The 21,301-nt window shown below is 36.9% G+C and overlaps 4 protein-coding genes and 1 pseudogene across 4 annotated transcripts; 3 read left to right on the top strand and 2 right to left on the bottom strand.

Moving 5' to 3' along the window:
- Nucleotides 1-199: 199 nt before the first annotated feature.
- Nucleotides 200-1,477, top strand: LOC132173574 (serine/threonine-protein kinase BLUS1-like). The gene has a single exon (XM_059585090.1). It carries the CDS (start codon nucleotides 200-202, stop codon nucleotides 1,475-1,477), a length of 1,278 nt encoding a protein of 425 aa, XP_059441073.1.
- A 4,764-nt stretch (nucleotides 1,478-6,241) lies between these two features.
- LOC132173573 (serine/threonine-protein kinase BLUS1-like) lies at nucleotides 6,242-7,474 on the top strand. Its single transcript, XM_059585089.1, has one exon. The coding sequence runs from the start codon at nucleotides 6,242-6,244 to the stop codon at nucleotides 7,472-7,474; it is 1,233 nt and encodes a 410-aa protein (XP_059441072.1).
- Nucleotides 7,475-9,334: 1,860 nt separating this feature from the next.
- LOC132173755 (serine/threonine-protein kinase WNK8-like) lies at nucleotides 9,335-13,228 on the top strand. Its single transcript, XM_059585351.1, has 7 exons — nucleotides 9,335-10,005; nucleotides 10,754-10,791; nucleotides 10,946-11,173; nucleotides 11,272-11,492; nucleotides 11,579-11,736; nucleotides 11,828-12,230; nucleotides 12,308-13,228. Exons 1-7 carry the CDS (start codon nucleotides 9,925-9,927, stop codon nucleotides 13,081-13,083), a joined length of 1,905 nt encoding a protein of 634 aa, XP_059441334.1. The 5' UTR covers nucleotides 9,335-9,924; the 3' UTR covers nucleotides 13,084-13,228.
- A 2,185-nt stretch (nucleotides 13,229-15,413) lies between these two features.
- LOC132173572 (serine/threonine-protein kinase BLUS1-like) lies at nucleotides 15,414-16,642 on the bottom strand (annotated as a pseudogene).
- Nucleotides 16,643-18,070: 1,428 nt separating this feature from the next.
- Nucleotides 18,071-19,439, bottom strand: LOC132176561 (transcription factor MYB80-like). Its single transcript, XM_059588806.1, has 3 exons — nucleotides 19,307-19,439; nucleotides 19,051-19,180; nucleotides 18,071-18,791 (listed from the first exon to the last, which is right to left on the bottom strand). Exons 1-3 carry the CDS (start codon nucleotides 19,437-19,439, stop codon nucleotides 18,071-18,073), a joined length of 984 nt encoding a protein of 327 aa, XP_059444789.1.
- Between the last annotated feature and the right edge of the window lie 1,862 nt (nucleotides 19,440-21,301).

The following is a 21,301-nucleotide window of genomic DNA, read 5'->3' as shown; positions in this document are numbered from 1 at the left end:
TTACCGGTCTAACCGTCTCTGTTTTTCAACTCGCACCAGAAAACCTCTAAATTCCCTACTTTCTTTTTTCCCCATCCTTTTCATAATATATATATATATATATGTCATCGTCTTGCTCTCATTATCCCGCCTTATCCAAGAATTAAACCCATTAAAACAAATCCAACAAACCCATCCAAGATCATCAGTACGCGATTCCATGGCTTACGAAGAAGAAGAAGAGGCTAAAAGGATCGTCCAATACCCATTGGACTCAAAGTACTACTTGATTCTTGATGAAGCTGGTGTTGGTGCTAGCACTTCTGTTTACAAGGCGGTCTGCCTGCCCATGAACTCCACGGTGGTGGCAATCAAAATCATCGATGTTGATCAATCATGGCGGTGGCAATCAAACCCACCGCCTCTGTCCCACCCAAATATCCTAAGCGCTCACTGTTCCTTCCAGGTTGATTATCGCCTTTGGGTGGTGATGCCATTCATGTCCGCCGGTTCTTTACAATCCATAATGTCTTATTCCTTCCCAGACGGCCTACCCGAGCCCTGCATTGCCATAATTCTCAAAGAAACTCTAACCGCCTTGTCCTATCTTCACAGCCAACAACAACCTCACAAAGACATCAATGCCGGTAAAATCCTCATTGACTCAAATGGGTCGGTGAAGCTTGCATACTTTGGAGTGTTGCCATCAATCTACGATTCTTGGAGTTCAATTCAGCAAACGGACGCTCTGTATTGCGTACACTCAGAACAGGGGTACGGTATAAAGGCTGATATATGGTCCTTAGGGATCACTGCATTAGAATTGGCCCATGGACGCCCTCCTCTGTCTCTCCCCTCTCCTTCAAAGCTCAAGAATCTCTCCAAGCCTTTCAGAGACGTGCTGGTTTCGTGTCTCCAGCAAGACCCATCAAAGAGGCCCTCGGCAGAGACATTGTTGAAGCATCCCGTCTTCAAGAATTGCGGGGGTTCGGATTTTCTTGTAGAGAATGTCTTGCAGGGGCTGCCCAGTGTTGAAGAAAGGTTCAAGCAGTTGAAGACAAATAACAATGGTGACGATGAGATAAGGGTCTGTGGGTTGAGCTTCAAAGAGGACGGGTTTAAACTCGACCCAGTGTTCCCAACCGAGTCCACGGACGATTCAGCTGTGAAACAAGTCCGGTTTGGCGGTGAATCTGTGACAATTGAAGACGATGGAGGTGAGTCTGGCGAGTTGAGTCCGAGTTCACCTGGTCAGGTTGTGGAAGAGGCGGCCCAAGTGGGATGTTATAGTGGTGGGGAAGCGGTGCCGGTGGATCTGGTTTCGATGAAGAGGAGCTTGGAGGAGATGGCTCAGCTTATTGAGTGGCAGAAGGCTGAGTTGGAGAGTGTGAAAGAGAGGAAGTTGAAGTTGAAGGTGGAGTTGAGTAAGTTGGAGGAGGAGTTGAGTCTTCTCAAGCTTCAAATTTCTGATGAGTTGAGCCATCTCAAGCTCACATGAGTCACATGACACTGGTGCTAGTGCTGCTGATTGAAGATTGTGTATTTCTTTTCTAATAATTAGAGAGCTGAAAATTTTCCTTTGTTTTGGTAAAACTCTGTTTCATGCCTTTTGTAGGGAGTGATTGGGCTTAATGTCTATCTGGTCTCACAATACAGAATAGTTAGTCTTGTGGGTCATCATTTGATTCTAATAAAGAATAGTTAGTCTTGTGGTGTTAAGTTTCATACTGAGAAAATATAAAGAAAAATAGTAGTTAATATATTTAAATAGATCCAAGCCCATTAACTTAAATATTTAGGCTAGAGTGATGTTCAAATATGTTTATTATTGTACTTTTTACTAAAAACTCACAAACTGTTTATCTCTCCATCACGTTTTTATTCCGTTTATCTCTATAACATGTCTCTATTTTCAACACTTGCAAGTGCACTCATAACAAATTAATTCACAGGTAATGTAATGCAATTCGAGAGATTAGTCCAATTAGGCAAGAATAATGCTTGGGTCATGACTCACATGGGTGTGCCAAAAGAAGAAAAGAGGGTAACCTCTCTGACTACTAGTCATTCATACATGGTAAACTGCTGATAGAACCTAATATTTAATTGGACCATATGTAGACTACACAGTCCGCATTTGACAAGAATACACTTGGGCTTGGGCTAAAGAGTCCTAATATTTAATTTGATATCAAAATAAAGATATGTGTATGAACCTAACATTACAGTTGACCCAATCTTGAAAACTGTGAGGGTGAGTATTAAAATATTAGTTTAAATAATTCATTAGATTTATACACTCTCATATGAGTTTAAACTTTTAAAATAACTGGTGAAATAACAACTTATTTTTTGACATTTTCCTTTCTAATTGCTAGTGCTTTTGATTGAAGATTGTGTATTTCTTTTCTAATTAGAGAGCTGAAAATTTTCATGTTTTGGTAAAACTCCCCCGGGGGGGATCATTTGATTCTAATAAAACTAGTTTCCGTTTTGTTGTGAATACATTCGTGAGTGTTAAGTTTTACATTGACAAAATATAAAGAAAAAATATAGTTAATATACATAAGTGAACCTAAGCGGTTAAGTCTTTTAACTTAAACTTTTGGGTTAGAGTGATATTCAAATATGTATATTAATGTACTTTTGGTAAAAAATCATAAACCGTTTATCTCTCCGAAGGGGGTTAACCTCTCTACTACTACTCATTCATACATGGTAAATTGCTTGAGCCTAATACTTAATTCGGCCATATGTAGACTACATTTGACAAAAATATGCTTGGGCTTGGGCTAAAGAATCCTAATATTTAATAAAAATATTTAACTTGATATGAAAACATATATATATATATATATATATATATATATATATATATAACCTAACTTTACAGTTGACCTAATTTATTCATGAAAATTGTGAGGGTGAGTATTCAAATATTAATTTAAATAATTATTAAATTTATACACTTTCATATGAGTTTAAATTTTTAAAATAACTGGTAAAATAACATATTTTTTATTTTTATTTTTTATGTAGGATGTTGCGAATGTTAATATATTCCTTTTAGATTTGGTTTAGGTGATTAAACAAAAAAAAAAAAAAAAAAATCAATGCACTGTAAATTTGATGTAAAACTTAAAATTAAATCTGGATGATTGAAAAAATTACTATAATCTTTTTACAGCAAATACGTTAATTTTTTTTTTTTTTTGGTTAACCTTAAAAAGCGAGTAATGCTAAGTCCCTCTTGTGTCACTTTTGTGTCATTTCAAGGATGATATGACTTTTAAAATCATCATTGAGCTTGTGATTGATCATTATTAGATTTTAATCAAATGATGATTTTAAAAGCCACCTCATTTTTTTAAGGATACAAGAGTGACACGAGAAATTTCTAGAATTACTCTTAAAAAGTTGACCCATTGTTAGTAGGTCTTGGGCAAAGTAAGTCATGGGGCATCCCCCACTCAACCTCTTGAGGCTAAAGAAATGATGCACCACAAGACCTGCGCGCCGATTAACTCTAAACTGCAATGATGGCCAAACAATTCTTTACCATTTCTTTTCTTTAAACACTTTATCTAAAAGAATTAAAAAATTATATGGGAAATACTACAAAGACTATCGGACTCTTAAATATATTATTTGACGTGACACTCAAATCACCATTACTCTTTAAATAGATGAATCTAATAATGATTTTTAGCATCACATCATAAATGTGCATGGGAGAGTAAAAGTGTATGCATCATTTCTCAATTTATATATCAACAAATGAGGATAACTTCAATCAAGTTTGTATAAACAGGGTGTTTTACACCCTCAGAGAATAGGGAGCAAATCCTAAGGTTGAAACACCAAAAAATGATATAATCCTCTGCACCAAATAAATGTTTTTTTTTTTTCTTAACAAAATACATTATTGACAAAATACTCATTGGCAAAATCACAGGAACCACCATCTTGGTTAATTTTAGAGACTAATGTCGAGAGCTCGAAAATGAGCTGTGAACATTGAATTAAAATGAATGAAAAAGTCTATGATATTACATACAATATTTTTACCTAACATATCAAATTCCCATTAAAGGCGCTATATCATTGATAGAAACGGCTCTCATAAGACTAATATCAAATATGAGAATATTAGGTGTTCTTCAGGTATTCTTCTAATGTCTTCCTAATCTTAAGTGAATATTATTTTATAAAAAAGAAAATGCTAGATCACTTGAACCTTGTGCCACACGCTTCACTGCTTAACACAAGTCAAATAAACACCATCCAATCCCATCGACGGATCGCCTCCCGTGCCTAATCTACTTGAAAATAAAAATTAATAATAATAATAATAATAAAAGATATTTAGGGTAATAACACGGGGTTTCTAATATTTCCTATTTATAATTGATAAAATATTTAAGAAATTAATTTTTTTACTTAATTATTTCATGAATTATATCTAATAAATATTCTTTTATTTTTCCCTTAAATAATCAAGAGCATTACACCCCTTCGGATCTGGCTTATATGCAGTACAATTACAATTGAAGTACCACCGCATATCTGCGATTATAAAATGGATGGTGAAGATTGTTGGCAAAATTTTTAACACACACCACGTTGTCTTTTAAAATGAACTAACGGTTCCATTTAGACGGCATTAACCTCTAATTTTAAGGGAAGTGTTAGGGATCCAAACAAATGAACTCAGAAAAATTTTCAAACTGACATGGTAGACCGTGAGTGGTAGACAATGGAGAGAGAATTGCATTTTTTTAATTAAAAAACCTATGCCAGTCAGTTTGAAAATTTTTCTGAGTTCATTTATTTAGTTCTTTAACACTCCTCTAATTTTAAAGAAAAACATGTGACTTCTTCCAACACAAATAAATAAATAAATAAGTAAATCTTCGACACAACCTCCCAATCAAAAACAATAGTAAAAAAAAAAAAAAAAATTAAAATTAAAATTATTATTATTTTTTTTTTAAAAAAAAAGGGTCCATGTGCAATGGTACTTATTTCTGGGTTTAACAACATTTTAATCTTTCTTTATAATTTGTCTACAATTTTTTGGTATTGACAGTTTTCAGATAATGGATTTTTCTGTTCATTTTCTGGAACATATTGAAATCACATTTCATGACACTTTTGAGGAGTTTGCATTGATTTGGCAGAGCAAGAATCCATTAATGAGAGATGCAATGGAGAAGAGCTTCTGGCTTGATAGTTGGTGGTAGGGATGTCAAAAAATACTGAAAAATCGGGACTGGAATTGGGAAATCGGGAACTGGTTACCCGATTTTAGTTTTCCAAAATCAATAACCGGGTACCCCGGTTTTGGTTCACGGTTTTGGCTAATAACCGAGAACTGGGGCCGGGTTGACACCCCTAGTTGGTGGAGTGCGCCTTGGAATGTTCACCGTTGCATTCTGCGGTCTAGAGGATTTGGTTGAAGAGAAACATGGCGTGCACGATGTTTTCAATGTTGTTGAAGCTGGTTCAGCCACTGCTGCGACATTTGGTTTAATCAGTAAGGAGTCAGAAACTCATGCATGAGAAAAGTGTTGACTCACTGATTATGCGGCTTCGGTTTACAAAAATTATATGCAGTCACTTTATAGTTTTGATTTGTTCCTTAGATGCTATTACTAAAACCTTCAATTTGAAAAATGTTATGGCTGTTTGGTTATCTGATAGACACTGAATCAAGATATAATCATATGAGGACGCCCCAAAAATCGATCTAATGCTTTTGTTTTGTAACTGATTCTCTTTTTTCTGTTGTTCCCATTGACTGTGAGAACTGAGAATAGCTCTTAAAAGCTTGGCGACCTAAAACCAGTTCTTTTTAGGTTGATCTTTGAGGTTATTTATGCCTTGTTTTGCTCATTATCTTGAACATCTTTGAAAATGCTTAGGTAGGAAAACGTAAAGTACAGCAGGTGACATATGATTATATTTATATATGTTTGTCAAATTTGTGATCTTCCCACTAGCAATGTCGTTAACTGATACAGAGAGAATTAACCGCCTGCCACGTCTGCCTCTTCCAGAACAGTTAGCCGTTCTAACTGTCTCTGTTTTTCAACTCGCACCAGAAAGCCGCTAAGTTCCCTACTTTCTTTTTCCTCATCCTTGATATATATGTATATATATAGATATCATCGTTTTACTCTCATTATCCCGCCTTATCCAAGAATTAAACCCAGTAAAACAAATCCAACAAACCCATCCAAGATCATCAGTACGCGATTCCATGGCTCACGAAGAAGAAGAAGAGGCTAAAAGGGTCGTCCAATACCCATTGGACTCACACTCCTATGAGCTTCTTGATGAAGCTGGTGTTGGTGCTAGCTCTTCTGTTTACAAGGCGGTCTGCCTGCGCATGAACTCCACAGTGGTGGCAATCAAAATCATCGATCTTGATCAATCACGGCGGTGGCAATCAAAGCCACCGCCTCTGTCCCACCCAAATATCCTCAGCGCTCACTGTTCCTTCCCAGTTGATCAACGCGTTTGGGTGGTGATGCCATTCATTTCCGCCGGTTCTTTGCAATCCATAATGGCTTCTTCCTTCCCAGGCGGCCTACCCGAGCCTTGCATAGCCATAATTCTCAAAGATACTCTAACCGCCTTGTCCTATCTTCACACCCAACAACACCTTCACAAAGACATCAATGGCGGTGAAATCTTCATCGACTCAAATGGGTTGGTGAAGCTTGCATACTTTGGAGTGTCACCATCTATCCTAGAGTCTTTGATTTCAACTCCTCAAGCGGACGCTCCCTTTTGGCTGGCCCCAGAGGTGATACACTCGGAACAGGGGTACGGGATAAAGGCTGATATATGGTCCATTGGGATCACTGCATTAGAATTGGCCCATGGACGCCCTCCTCTGTCTCGCCCCCCTCGTTCAAAGCTCAAGAATCTCTCCGAGCCTTTCAGAGACATGCTGGGTTGGTGTCTCCGGCAAGACCCATCAAAGAGGCCCTCGGCAGAGACATTGTTGAAGCATCGCTTCTTCAAGAATTGCAAGGGTTCGGATTTTCTTGTAGAGAATGTCTTGCAGGGGCTGCCCAGTGTTGAAGAAAGGTTCAAGCGGTTGACGACAAACAACAATGGCGATGATTCATCTGTAATAATTGAAGACGAGGGAGATGAGTCTGGCGAGTTAATTCCGAGTTCACCTGGTCAGGTTGTGGAAGAGGCGGCCCAAGTGGGTCGTTATAGTGGTGTGGCGGTGGGTCTGGTGGCAATGAAGACGAGCTTGGATGTGCAGAGGGCATGGGTGAGCGATCTGATTGCTGAGTTACGTGGGGAGAAAGGTGGGGAGCTGAGCAACGAGGAGCAGATGGCTCAGCTTATTGAGTGGCAGAGGGCTGAGTTGGAGAATGAGAGAAAGAAGAAGTCGAAGTTGGAGGTGGCGTTGAGTCTTCTCAAGCTTAAAATTTCCGATTCACATGACACTGGTGCTAGTGCTGCTGATTGAAGATTGTATATTTCTTTTCTAATTAGAGAGCTGAAAATTTTCCTCTTTTGGTAAAACTCTGTTTCATGTCTTTGTAGGGAGTGATTGACTTGGGCGTAGTGTCTAACATAGTTAGTCTTGTGGGTCATCATTTGATTCTAATAGAACTAGTTTCCGTTTTGTTGCGAATACATTTGTGGGTGTTAAGTTTTACTTTGAGAAAATATTAAAAAAAAAAAAAATAGTTAATATACTTAAGTGAATCTAAGCGGTTAAGTTTATTAGCTTAAACTTTTAGACTAAAATAATATTCAAATATGTATATTATTAATGTACTTTTAATAAAAACTCATAAACCGTTTATCTATCCAACACATTTCCATTTTCAATGTACTCATAACAAAGTTAAATTGATCAAATGCACGATTGGGCAAGAATAATGCTTGGGTCAATACTCATATGGGTGTGCCAAACAAAAAAAAGAGAGTTAACCTCTCTGACTATTAGTCATTCGTACGTGATAAACTGCTAATAGAGCCTAATATTTAACCGGGGCATATGTAAACTATATTTGACAAGAATATATTTGGTTTGGGTTAGACAATCATAATATTTAACTTTGTATCAAAACAAAGAGTCCTAATAATTGAACTACAGCAAATAAGTTAAATTATTATTATTATTGTTTGGTTAACCTTAAAAAACTGACCCAGGGTTAGCATGCAGGTGTTTAGGCAAAGCAAATCGTGGGGCATCATCCCCTCTCACAAAATTGAGGCTAAGGAAATGATACCCACAAGACCCGCGAGCCGATTGACTCTGGATTGCAATGATGGCCAACGATTCTTTACCATTTCTTTTCTTTAAACACATTATCTATAAAAAAATAAAAATAAAAATACTATACACACGTTCCCACTCTTAAGGCCCATCACACTCATGGTTCGTTTGACACTGCAAATTATGATATTGTAACAAAAAAAAAAAAAAAAAGATTTTATATCGAATCGCAAATAATTGATTGTTTAGAATTGCGCTTTTAAAAAAATTAAAATTTGAAAATGCAGAGAAAATCGCAAGTTAAGGAAATGTGTTTTTTGAAAACACACAATTTTAAAGGTTAAATTGCAATTTTTATTAAACACTTAATTGCATTTCTAAAAATCACGTTCTCAAATCACATAATTAAATAAACCCTTAACTATCATGATGGCCAAACAATTTTTTACTATTTATTTTCTTTAAACACTTATTCTTAAAAAATAAAAATAAAATGCTACACACTCGTATTCTTAAATACACTTTTGATGCAACACTAAAATTAGCATTAAATTGTCTTATAAGAATAGCTCAATAAGGTAGAAACCACGCCTTATGAACTGAAGGTCTCTAGTTTGAATCTTCTCTCTCTCGTGTAGACATTAAATTGTCCCCAATTGGTAGTTCAATCAGCTGTAGACCATGCCTAATGAAACAGAAGTTACTAGTTTGAATCCCTTTCTCATTTTCTTGTGTGGAGATGTAAAAAAAAAAAAAAAAAAAAAAAGATTAACATTAAACTTTAAATGAATAAATCTAAATATATATATATATATTAAATATCTTTCCTCTTTGTGTTGGGATCTCTTTTGCATAGGGCCCACTCGGACCCCGTGCCACACGCTTCACTCGCCCGCGTGCCTAATGTACATAAAAAAATAATAATAATAAAATAAAGATATTTCGGGTAATAACGCATTAACAGGGTTTCTATTTCTAATATTACCTATTTATAATTGATAAAATAATTAATAAATTATCTAAATAGTCTTTTAATTTTCCCTTAAATAATAAAGAGCATTGCACTCCTAATTAAGAACCCTTTAGAAAACCATTGCTATTAATAATTATGGCCATGATTATGATCTACAGTGCTAATCTCCGATTTGGATAGGACTAACCGACAACGAGAGATTCACGTGTTATAGGATAGAAGATGTTGGAAGCTGTTGATGAATGATGATTACGACTATAATTCCTAGTTGTTCTTCCATTTTCGATCTCTCCCGCTTGCTCTCGAAGCCTTCATCCACGTGCGGTGCGTTCGGTTCAACCGCGCCCACCTCTGGGTTTCCAAGTTTTTGAACCTACGATCACGCCGGTTCGGTGCGCGAACGAGATGCAGATGATCGAGATATGGAGGAATCCGGGAGCGGTTTGAGGATTTGGGACCCAATTGCGAAGCCACACTGGGACATGGAATCGAAGTCCTCGTCGTCGCTTAGTTTTCTCGGGTGCCGATTCCGGTTCCGAAAACCGGCGTTCGATTCGTATGCGGTGGCGTGTGAAGCGTTCTCGGAAAAGCCTCTTCTTTTTCTTCGTCTTCTTGGGTTCGGAATCCAGCTTCTTTAATAGGGTCTGCACTTTTTAACTCTCAATTTTGGGTTTTTTTTTTTTTTAACCGTTGGTGGATTCTCCGTCGTTTTGAAGCGATGGGGTTTGGTGAGGACCGGCGTTCCCAGGCTGAGGATGGTGAGGTTGTGGAGAAAGATCCAACCGGACGATACTTACGGGTATGGATAATTCTAGGGTTTCAATTCGGTATCTTTTTGTTTCCCAAGAAAAAATTAAAGGCAAAGAAAAGAATGTAAAATTATGTTTTTTTTTTTCCTGATTGATGTTGTTTCGATTCCAGTAGTAGGAAATCAGCGCAAATTTTGCCAATTATTCGTTAGGATTAATTAAGTGGATTATGTTTTCCCTAATTTTCTTGGTAATCAAACAGAGCGCATGATGTTTCCAATAATTATTATTTTTTTTTTTTTCTCTCATTGAAGGTGCAGCTTGATTTCATTATGCTATAAATAATTTGCATAAAGATTTTCGGATTTGTGATGAGTCATTTCAATTAAATAATCCTTTTCAAGCTAGAGAGTTTTAATTTCGAAATCTTTATGCTTGCTTTGTCAGTGATTCTCTTCGCTTGGCTGCTGACAATTTAATTAAAATTTTAGCTTTTGATATCATTTCTCTTTTAACTCTTTGTTAGATAAAGGTAGTATTGTCTCTTGCTGGTAGTCTGTATTTAATGAACATGAATAGATTGAACAATTTGATTTGGGAAGTCCAATACGATGGATTTTAAATATGTTTATGAAAAGTTGAATGTTGAGCAGGATTATTGTTATTCCTTAGTGGAGTTTTGTGATTTAAATAGTATCAAACATTTTCAATGTCTTGCTTGCTTGTTGTTGAGTCGAGTTGTTTATATTATTGGATTTAGTGATAAAATCTTCATTTCTTTTGGTTTTATTCTTTCAGTATGATCAAGTGTTGGGAAGAGGAGCATTTAAGACTGTGTATGGTTCTTAGACCTATCTTATTCAATTCTCTACTTGATGGTTTTAGTAGTTAGTTTCTTAAGTTGATAGTTGTTTAAAATAGAGATTTTTTTTTTTTTTTTTTGTTTATATTAAATTTGTCATCTTTTGGCTCCGTTGTTGTTATATATAGATACAAGGCATTTGATGAAAGTGATGGAATAGAAGTTGCTTGGAACCAAGTGAGTATTGAGGATGTATTGCAGTCACCAGAACAGCTGGAAAGGTTATATTCAGAGGTTCATCTGCTGAAATCTTTGAAACATGGAAATATTATCAAGTTCTATAATTCCTGGGTAGATGATAAGAACAAGACTATCAACCTGATAACAGAGTTGTTCACATCTGGGAATTTGAGGCAGTGAGTTCCATTGACTGTTTTCTTCTTCTTTTTTCCATTTTCTGCCTTCAATGCTCATTTAATGGCTTTCATGGTTTTTTTTTTTTTTTGGGCTTTAGATATCGTAAGAAGCATAGGAATGTTGATTTGAAGGCCATCAAGAACTGGGCAAGGCAGATTCTTCGAGGTTTAAGCTATCTGCATGACCACAATCCACCGATCATCCACCGGGACCTGAAATGTGACAATATATTCGTTAACGGAAACACTGGAGAAGTTAAAATTGGAGATCTAGGATTGGCAACTGTCATGCAGCAGCCTACTGCCCGAAGCGTTATTGGTAATTACATCCCTTTCTCCAAAAGTGTTATGAGTTTGACTTAACAATCTTGATTGAAGTTTGTTTTTCTTTTGTTTTTTGCACAGGCACTCCAGAGTTCATGGCTCCAGAGCTTTATGAAGAGGAATATAATAATCTTGTCGACATATATTCTTTTGGCATGTGCATGTTAGAAATGGTTACCTGTGAATATCCATATGGTGAATGCAAAAATCCTGCTCAAATATACAAGAAGGTTACTACTGTAAGTTAGCGACCTCCTACAGTATATATCAATCATGCTTTACTTCATTAAAGGTTGTTGTAATATTTTTTTAAAAATTTATTTCCTGCAGGGCATAAAGCCTGCTTCCCTCAGTAAAGTGAATGACCCCCGTGTTAAGCAGTTCATAGAGAAGTGTCTGGTTCCAGCATCTATGAGATTGCCAGCAATGGAGCTCCTGAAAGATCCATTCCTTGCAACTGCAAATTCAAAGGATCTCATTTGTGATTCGCTGTGGTTACCCGATAATTCGCCCATAGTGGTGAACCCACTACAGCTTGAATCTCATGCCATGGACATAGACTCTAACTGCCAGAAGCTTTCTGTTGGCTCTAGCATAAAATGCATCAACGGAACTTCTAATCATTCAACTCTAGAATTTCAGAGGTTTACTGAGAAGAATGAATTTAGGTTAAGAGGGGAGAAAAACGATGATATTACAATTTCATTGACTCTTCGCATTGCTGATCTCTGTGGTAAGCAAACGTATTGTAGAATAAGATTCCTTTCTTTTCTTCAAGTGCTAACTATATATTGTTTTTTGTTTTAACAGGTCAGGTGAGAAACATCCATTTTGCATTTTATCTTGATTCTGATACTACAATTTCAATAGCTGAAGAGATGGTTGAACAACTTGATCTGTCAAAAGAAGATGTGGCTGTCATTGCTGAGTTAATCGACAACTTGATTGCGAAGCATGGACCAAGACAAAAATCTTTATTTGAGAATTGTTCATATGAAGCACACTGTTCAGTTGGTAATTCTCGTGCGCTTCAGATAGGTGGGAATTTAGGGGCTCCTGCCAAGGCAGTTATTGAGCACCATGCTCATGTTCTCTCACAAATGGTTGATGTGGAAGATGAAGACAATCAAGAATCAACCTTTTCAGACATATCAGCTGAGTATGGTTTCTCAATGGCCTCAGATGCCAGTAATGACAATGCTTTAGAGTCTGATTATTCCAGTCTTGATGAATGCTATAAAGGTTCAAATGGGTATGGGTGCTATGGGGCTTATGATCATGGTGGGCATACTGAGAAGAGTGATGAAGCTAATGTTGGTGAATCTATTATGATAAATGAGCCTGCAGAGAACTCTGCAACATCCTTTATCAATTCATGTTCCGGAATGTCAGACAACTTTGGCTTGCCTAGCATATGGTCTCTTTCGCCGGCAGAAAAAAATCAGAATGATGAGCTAAAGCTGGAGCTGGATGCAATTGATACGCAGTATCACCACTGTTTCGTTGAACTCTCGAGGCTGAGGGAGTATGCAATGGAAAATGCCAAAAAGAGGTGGATGATGAAGAAAAAGATATCTGTTATTTGATTTACTTTAGGTTTTTTCTTCTCTCTCCCACTCTCTTCAACAATAAAATTGCCACATAATAGTCCTCAAAAATCGTTTATTATTGAGAAATTTGATGTAATCTTCTTCTGTTAAAACAAAGATATATTCCGGGCTCTGCACAGTACCATTTTCTGTCACCTGGGAAATGGGACTGCCCCAATTCTCAATTGGCGTGTTGATTGTGATCGATGTTTAGGAGATTGATAGTTTGGGAGTTTTTTTAGTGAGGCTATAACATATTACGTTGTGACACCACACAATTCAAAAGTTTAAGCATATGGGTTTGGGATTAACAATGATATATTAATCACCACACAATTCAAAAGTCTAAGCATATGGGTTTGGGATTAACAATGATATATTAAACACCCGCATATCTTACATATTCCTAAGAGCACTCACAGTAGAGAAAAAATGGGTTTGAACATTCCCTTCCCTGTGTTTAGGGAAAAAGAGAAAAAATTACAAAAATACAACCACATCAAAAGTCCTATATTTACCCAATCTCATTGTAAGCCCTATATTTAACCTATTGTTGCTACTCAACTCAATATTTTATTCACAAAAACTTTTCTCTCTCTCTCATACCTATCTCTGTTTCCTTCCAAAAAACTTTTCACCTTCGTTCAACCTCCGATACTCAAACCCTTGTTTGATTTACCAATTCATCTTCGAACCTCTTAGAAAAAAACTCATCTTCATTCTGTACAGGAAAAAAAAAAAAAAACTCACCTTCCTCCAACCTCCAATTCCCAAACCCAGAAATCAACGGAAACGAGAGAGAGATTGAGAGACAGAGGAGAGAGAGAGAGATTGAGATACATAGAAGAGATCAGAGAGAGGGGGGATGAAGGAGAAAGAAGACTCAGCCTTCCTTCAACCCTCTTCCTCAAACGGAAGCCTTTTATCAATCTTTTGGGTCCTCTTCAAAATCAGTTGAGGGGCTATGTGGGTTTGCATGTGCCACGCGCCTTTGTTCCTACTCCATAGACTCTTGTTGTGCCTTGTGTCATGAACTATTTGCTCATTTTCTAAAGACCTTCGTTTATGCTCACAAATGCACATTTGTTCTTACTCCAAGAACTATTGTCAAGCCCATGTCATGAACCTTTGCCCCACTCCAAAGGATGCTCATCTATACTCGCACCTTGCACCTTTTTGTCCATATTCTAGGGACCTTTTGTCTGAGCTTGCACCACTCCATCATACCACATATCAGCATCGGTTTGATACCACTTGTAAGAGAGATTGATACTTTGGAGAGTTTTTTTAGTGAGCCTATAATGTAAGTTGGGAACGTGTAGTATTTTTTATTTTTTATTGATTTTTTTTTTTCTAAACAAATAAGGGAAAAGGGAAAGGGAAATTACAAGAGGGGTGGCCAACCCAAACAACAGCCCATAACTAACCAAAATGCAAAGCAGATACAAGAGAAATCGAAACCAAACATGATAACAAGAGGAAATGGGTCAAATAAATAACCCGGTCCTATAAAAGTACCAATGCAGCCACAAAGGGATGCTATCAATTGTTCTTAGATAAAGTGTTCAAAGAAAAGAAATGGAAAAGAATTGTTTGGCCATCATTGTGGTTTAGACTTTAGAGTCCGCCGGCATCATTTCTTTAGCCTCAAGTTGTTGAGAGGGGATGCACCACGGGGTCAGTTTTTTAAGGTTAACAAAAAACAAATAAAAATAAAAATATATGTTATTTCACCAGTTATTTTTAATAAATTATTTAAATTAATATTATAATCCTCACCATCACAATTCTCATGAATAAATTAGGTCAACTATAAAGTTAGGTTCATAGTTTATACACATATCTCTGTTTTGATATCAAGTTAAATATTATGACTTTTTAGCCCAAGTCCAAGTATATTCTTGTCAAATGTAGTTTACATACGACCCAATTAAATATTAGGCTCTATCAGCAGTTTACCATGTATGAATGAGTTGCAGTAAGACAGGTTAACCTTTTTTTTTTTTTTTTTTTTGGGGCACACCCATTTGAGTCATGAACCAAGCATTATTCTTGCCTAATCGGACTAAGCTCTCGAATCGCATTTGATCACTTGAGATTTAAATTTATTATGAGTGTATTTGCGAGTGTTAAAAATAAAAACGTGTTGGAGGGATAATGGAAACTAGTTTTATTAGAATCAAATGATGAGCCACAAGACTAATTCTGTATTGTGACACCAGATAGACAATAGCCCAAATCAATCACTCCCTACAAAGACATGAAACAGAGTTTTACCAAAAGAGGAAAATTTTCAGCTCTCTAATTAGAAAAGAAATACACAATCTTCAATCAGCAGCACTAGCACCAGTGTCATGTGAATCGGAAATTTTAAGCTTGAGAAGACTCAACTCCACCTCCAACTTCGACTTCTTCTCTCTCTCATTCTCCAACTCAGCCCTCTGCCACTCAATAAGCTGAGCCATCTGCTCCTCGTTGCTCAGCTCGCCACCTTCCTTCCCACGTAACTCAGTAATCAGATCGCTCACTCATGCCCTCTGCACATCCAAGCTCCTCTTGATCGCCACCAGACCCACCGCCCCACCACTATAACAACCCACTTGGGCCGCCTCTTCCACAACCTGACCAGGTGAACTCGGAATGAACTCGCCAGACTCATCTCCCTCGTCTTCAATTATTACAGATGAATCATCGCCATTGTTATTTGTCGTCAACCGCTTGAACCTTTCTTCAACACTGGGCAGCCCCTGCAAGACATTCTCTACAAGAAAATCCGAACCCTTGCAATTCTTGAAGAAGGGATGCTTCAACAATGTCTCTGCCGAGGGCCTCTTTGATGGGTCTTGCTCGAGACACGAAACCAGCATGCCTCTGAAAGGCTTGGAGAGATTCTTGAGCTTTGAAGGAGGGGGGCGAGACAGAGGAGGGGCGTCCATGGGCCAATTCTAATGCAGTGATCCCAAAGGACTATATATCAGCCTTTATCCCGTACCCCTGTTCCGAGTGTATCACCTCTGGGGCCAGCCAAAAGGGAGCGTCCCCTTGAGGAGTTGAAATCAAAGACTCTAGGATTGATGGCGACACTCCAAAGTATGCAAGCTTCACCGACCCATTTGAGTCGATGAGGATTTCACCGGCATCGATGTCTTTGTGAAGGTGTTGTTGGGTGTGAAGATAGGACAAGGCGGTTAGAGTTTCTTTGAGAATTATGGAAATGCAGGGCTCGGGTAGGCCGTCTGGGAAGGAAGAAGCCATTATGGATTGTAAAGAACCGAGACATGAATGGCATCACCACCCAAACGCGTTGATCAACTGGGAAGGAACAGTGAGCGCTGAGGATATTTGGGTGCGACAGAGGCGGTGGCTTTGATTGCCACCGCCATGATTGATCAAGATCGATGATTTTGATTGCCACCACTGTGGAGTTCATGGGCAGGCAGACCGCCTTGTAAACGGAAGAGCTAGCACCAACACCAGCTTCATCAAGATGCTCATAGGAGTGTGAGTCCAATGGGTATTGGACGACCCTTTCAGCCTCTTCTTCTTCGTGAGCCATGGAATCGTGTACTGATGATCTTGGATGGGTTTGTTGGATTTGTTTTACTGGGTTTAATTCTTGAATAAGGCGGGATAATGAGAGCAAGACGATGATATCTCTCTCTCTATATATATATATAATCCTCTTCTTCCACAGCAGTTACTTACCGGTCTAAGTCTAACCGTCTCTGTTTTATGTATGCTAGTTGTTTGCCTCATGACATTGATGACACTTGATAAAATTAACACAAACACATATTAACCAGAAAGTATACTATTTATGTACATTTCATGCATTAATATGTATGAATTCACATGTTTTAGGCATGTTTGAGATATTTATTTAGTCATAGTACTTGGTTTTCCATTTATATATGAATGCAGAAATTTTTCTTGTCACTCCATAGCCTCTATACATGGCACTGTACTTGCTTTGGCAGCTTCTGTGTTATCAGCCCCTTATGACATGCCCAGGTATGTTCTTTTGAGTTTAGAAACTGATCATATAAATATAATTTGATTTTAGAAATATGATATAACAAGTTAAAATATGCACAAAAAATGATGATGTGTATGTAACTAGTGACAAAATATTGCCAACACCTAATCATGAAGGATCTTACTTAAAGCTGCCTCATGTTGGGTTTGGTAGGAAAATATGGCGAGTTCAATTTTTATAAACCCATCAGCCTGTTATTATTAAAATTGGATTTTGAAAAGCTAATAGTTTGAAATTCCCAGTACCCATAAATTGATGAAGCTTTGATTGTTCTTTTGATTGGTCAAGTATGACCATATACCATGTGAGTATTAATTCTGCTATATGGTCAAGTATGACCATATACCTTGTTGACGAAGATGATTTTCTTTTCGTTTGTTGTAGTCTGTGATGTTGTAAACGGTAAAGACGTTATTTTCCTACGTTTAATGGGAAGAGGAAGCAGTGTTTGAGTAAAAGTGTGAAACATGGTGTATTAAACGTAACTTTTGATTCTTTTGAACTTAAAATAACACTTGGTAGCATTATAAAACGCCACATGTCACAATTTTATGCCGTCCTACTTAAAACTCCCCTAATTTATATATAATAAATATTAGATATTAGATTAGATTAGATATATAAGATTTGATAATTGGTTCTGTTTCCTGAAATTCTTCTTCTTTTGTCACACTTGCAGGTTCTGGCTGATACAACCGCTTCATCATCTTATTTTGGTTGATCTACATTGTATTTTTAGTAAGAGAAAAGGTATAGTTGAAACACAAATAAGTTGGAACTAGGAACAAGAAAGTATGTATGTTGAAACTAAGAGAAATGATATATATATTTGCTTGATTTAGATGTTGATCTTTATATTTTTGCAATAAGATGTTAATGTTTATCCATCAAGTTAGTAGGGATTCCTGCCGGCCTATTTGCACGCCTCTGTTCTATAACCTTAATTTCTTAAACGATTGGGTTGATTAGATGATCATCAGATGGTAAATCCCATAAGACACAGTCTGAAGTACTGAACATGCTGGATCCATTTCTGATTTCTTTCCCACCCTCATCAGAATCCTCTCCATTTTCTCCCTCAAGTAGTTTTTCATGTAACCGGACTTGCTGGTCTCCAGCTGTGCATGTGCTTCCCGTACACATACTCTGGCTCCATGGTGATCTGTCCCCTTCATTTGCAAAAGATGATGGGCCATACTGATGATATCCAGACATAGATGCTGGGAAAGCACTGCAGGCCCCTGCAAAATTTGCGGCAGTAGAGTCCCATGGCTTGGTTGATTGTAGCATATTGTCAGGTTCCTGTATAGCCCTTGATAGGCCAAGCTTGATCTTCTCGATAGTATAATCTTTTTCATCTTGCTTACTGTTACTGTTAATATATGGTGGTGCTGCATTAGGTTCTTGGTTCTGGAAGTCGTCAATATTGCGCTTCTTGGTAAGGAGATGGAGCATTTCATCTTTAAAGCAGCCTAGGGCTGCTTCTGCAAGATGAGCCACCTGTGGAGGGGCCAGTGTTGTTGCAATTTCAGCCATGAGGTGAGAGAAAGGCTTGTGGGTCACAGGGTCAATACCCATGCCCGAAAGCTTCTTTTTCAGCTTAGTGTTCCAGTGATTTTTAACATCATTGTCTGTGCGCCCAGGCAGCTGAGCTGCAATTAGTGACCATCTGTATACGTCCATTTAATTAGGAAACGGCGGCTATTGATCGATCAGTACTCTCAATGTTAAGAAGAAAAATCCGGAACATCATTGCTTGCATATTTGAATTAACAGAAACATGCAGTAGACTTTTTTAGGATTGCAGTTTAAGAATTAATGTTGTTTGATCTCTCGATCTTACAATGTTTGTTAGTTGGAAAAGAATGTTGACAATATTCCAGTTAATTTTAAGAATAGATCGAGCAAAATATTATTTAGTAGCGTACCGGTTGCCAACAACGGAATGCAGCTTCACTATGGTTTGCTCTTCTGCATCCGAGAATTGGCCATGCTTTAGATCAGGACGAAGGTAATTAGTCCACCTTAGCCGACAGCTCTTCCCGCACCTTTGAAGACCTGAAGTATCAAATGTACGTATAGAGGAAGATATATAAGAATTATTTTGTACGTAGTTCCATCCATTAATTAGAGAGTGTGTGAGGCAGAGTAAGAGAGAGAGAGAATCAGAGAAAGAGAAGAAACCAGCATTCTTGGGGATGAGGCGCCAGTTGCGGGTGCCGTGTTGGGCAATGTAGGAAGAGAGCTTGTTGTCTTCTTCGGGTGTCCACTGTCCCCTTTTCACGTTGTCCTTCTCACAGCATGGAATCCTACCCATCTCTGGTTTTTCAATTCTTATAATTGTTGTTAGTAATAATAGGAATAGGGAAGGCAAGAAAAGAGGAAAGAAGAGTAGAAAATGAGATGGAAGTAAAAGAGAATTCTCTACTTTCTCACTTTAACTCTTCTAATCTTTTATGTGTGTTTCAAGAAAAACAAAGGGGCTGAAACACTTCTTTGGTTAGTTTTCTAATATGTGAGTCCAACAAGCGTTTTCTTATATATAATGTAAGGCAATGGGCATGGGGTTATTTGTGAAGGGAATGAGACATCAAAGGCGCATGATTTTATTAAATAATTCAACGCTATTGAGTGTGTGACAGATGGGCCAGTAGCTCACCCATAAGACGCCCGGTCAACTCTCTCTCTCTCTTTCTCTCTCTCTTCTCTTATTGACTACTTCCTTTGAGCTTTATGCAATTGTTGGGTAGCTTTCTGCTTGACTCACACAAATCCGCCTTAAGGGAAAACGAGTTGTCTTTAAGGATTGCAAAAGCCGAGGTTGTTGCACGTGTGGGTGTCACACAAATCTCTGGAAACAATGTTCCTTTTGACATTCATGTTTGTTTTCAGTTTGATTATTTGTTACCATATTGAACCTAGGTGGCAATTCATTTTTGTATGTTAGGTTTGAATTGTATCAAAGCATAGGCATATGATTATGGTCAATTTTAAACCGGCCTATTTAATTAAATGGGTCAAACTCCTTAATCCTAATTCGTTAATTTTGTGTTGGATTTATGTCAAGTTCACAGGTCGTGTTAAAATTTGTTAGCCCTTATATTGTGTGTTGAATTTGGGTCATATAAAGGCATGAGTATAAAACTATATAGATCAATCTTAACTCGACCCATTTAATTAAATGAATCAAACCCCTTAACTTTAATCCAATAATTTCATGGTTGGTTTATATTGAATTTGCGTTGGATCAAATAGGGACATCACTTGTATAATGTCTCTTTAACAAATTAAATAAAGAATAAGTTCTTGTAATTTGTTTTTGTTTGGGTAAAGTCCACATACCCCTCTCAAACTACCACCCAATTGACAATGTCTCCCCCAAACTTTCAATTGCGACAATGTATCCCTCAAACTACCAAAACATTGTTAATATCCCTCCAAAGCTAGCAAAAAATCAAAATGCCCCTATATATTTATCAATATGACAAAAATACCCCTAAAATTCAAAAAAAAAAATTAATTTTTAAACGATTTTTTCTTAAACCGAAATTTTTATTTAAAAAAAATCAATTTAAATATATTTTAAAAAACGAAAAAAAAAAATTAAACGAAAATATTTTATTTTATTTTTAAACGGAAATTTTTATTTAAAAATTATAAAAGAAAACATTCTTTAAAAACAAAAAAACAAACGAAATTTTTTCAATTTTTATAAAAAATAAAATAAAATAAAATAAAATAATTTTATTTTATTTTATTTTAGGTTTTTCCAAAAATTTTAGTTTTTTTTTTAAAAAAAAAATTTACTAAGGGTAGTTTCGTCAATGAGGGGGACATTGACAATGTTTTGGTAGTTGGAGAGGTACATTGTCGCAATTTAAAGTTTAGGAAGACATTGTCAATTTAGTGGTAGTTTGAAAAGAGTATGTAGACTTTTCCCTTTTTGTTTTTATTTTTGGGTTTTTTTTTTAAATGTCCACCCAAGATTAACCCCAATAACAAAACCCAAAAGCTCAAAATTAACCCAGAAGATTAGGAGAAAAATATACAAAAAAAGCCAAAAAAAAATCAAAACCCAAAAAAAGCTCAAGATTAACGCAGAAGATTAAGAGAAAAATATACAAAAAAGAAAAACCCCCCAGAAATCAATACCAAAAAAAGCTTAAATTAACCCAGAAG

This window comes from Corylus avellana, chromosome ca3 (genome assembly GCF_901000735.1).
Source record: "Corylus avellana chromosome ca3, CavTom2PMs-1.0".
NCBI lineage: Eukaryota > Viridiplantae > Streptophyta > Magnoliopsida > Fagales > Betulaceae > Corylus > Corylus avellana.
Note: the sequence above shows the minus strand (reverse complement) of the source record. Positions and strands in the feature narration are given on the sequence as shown.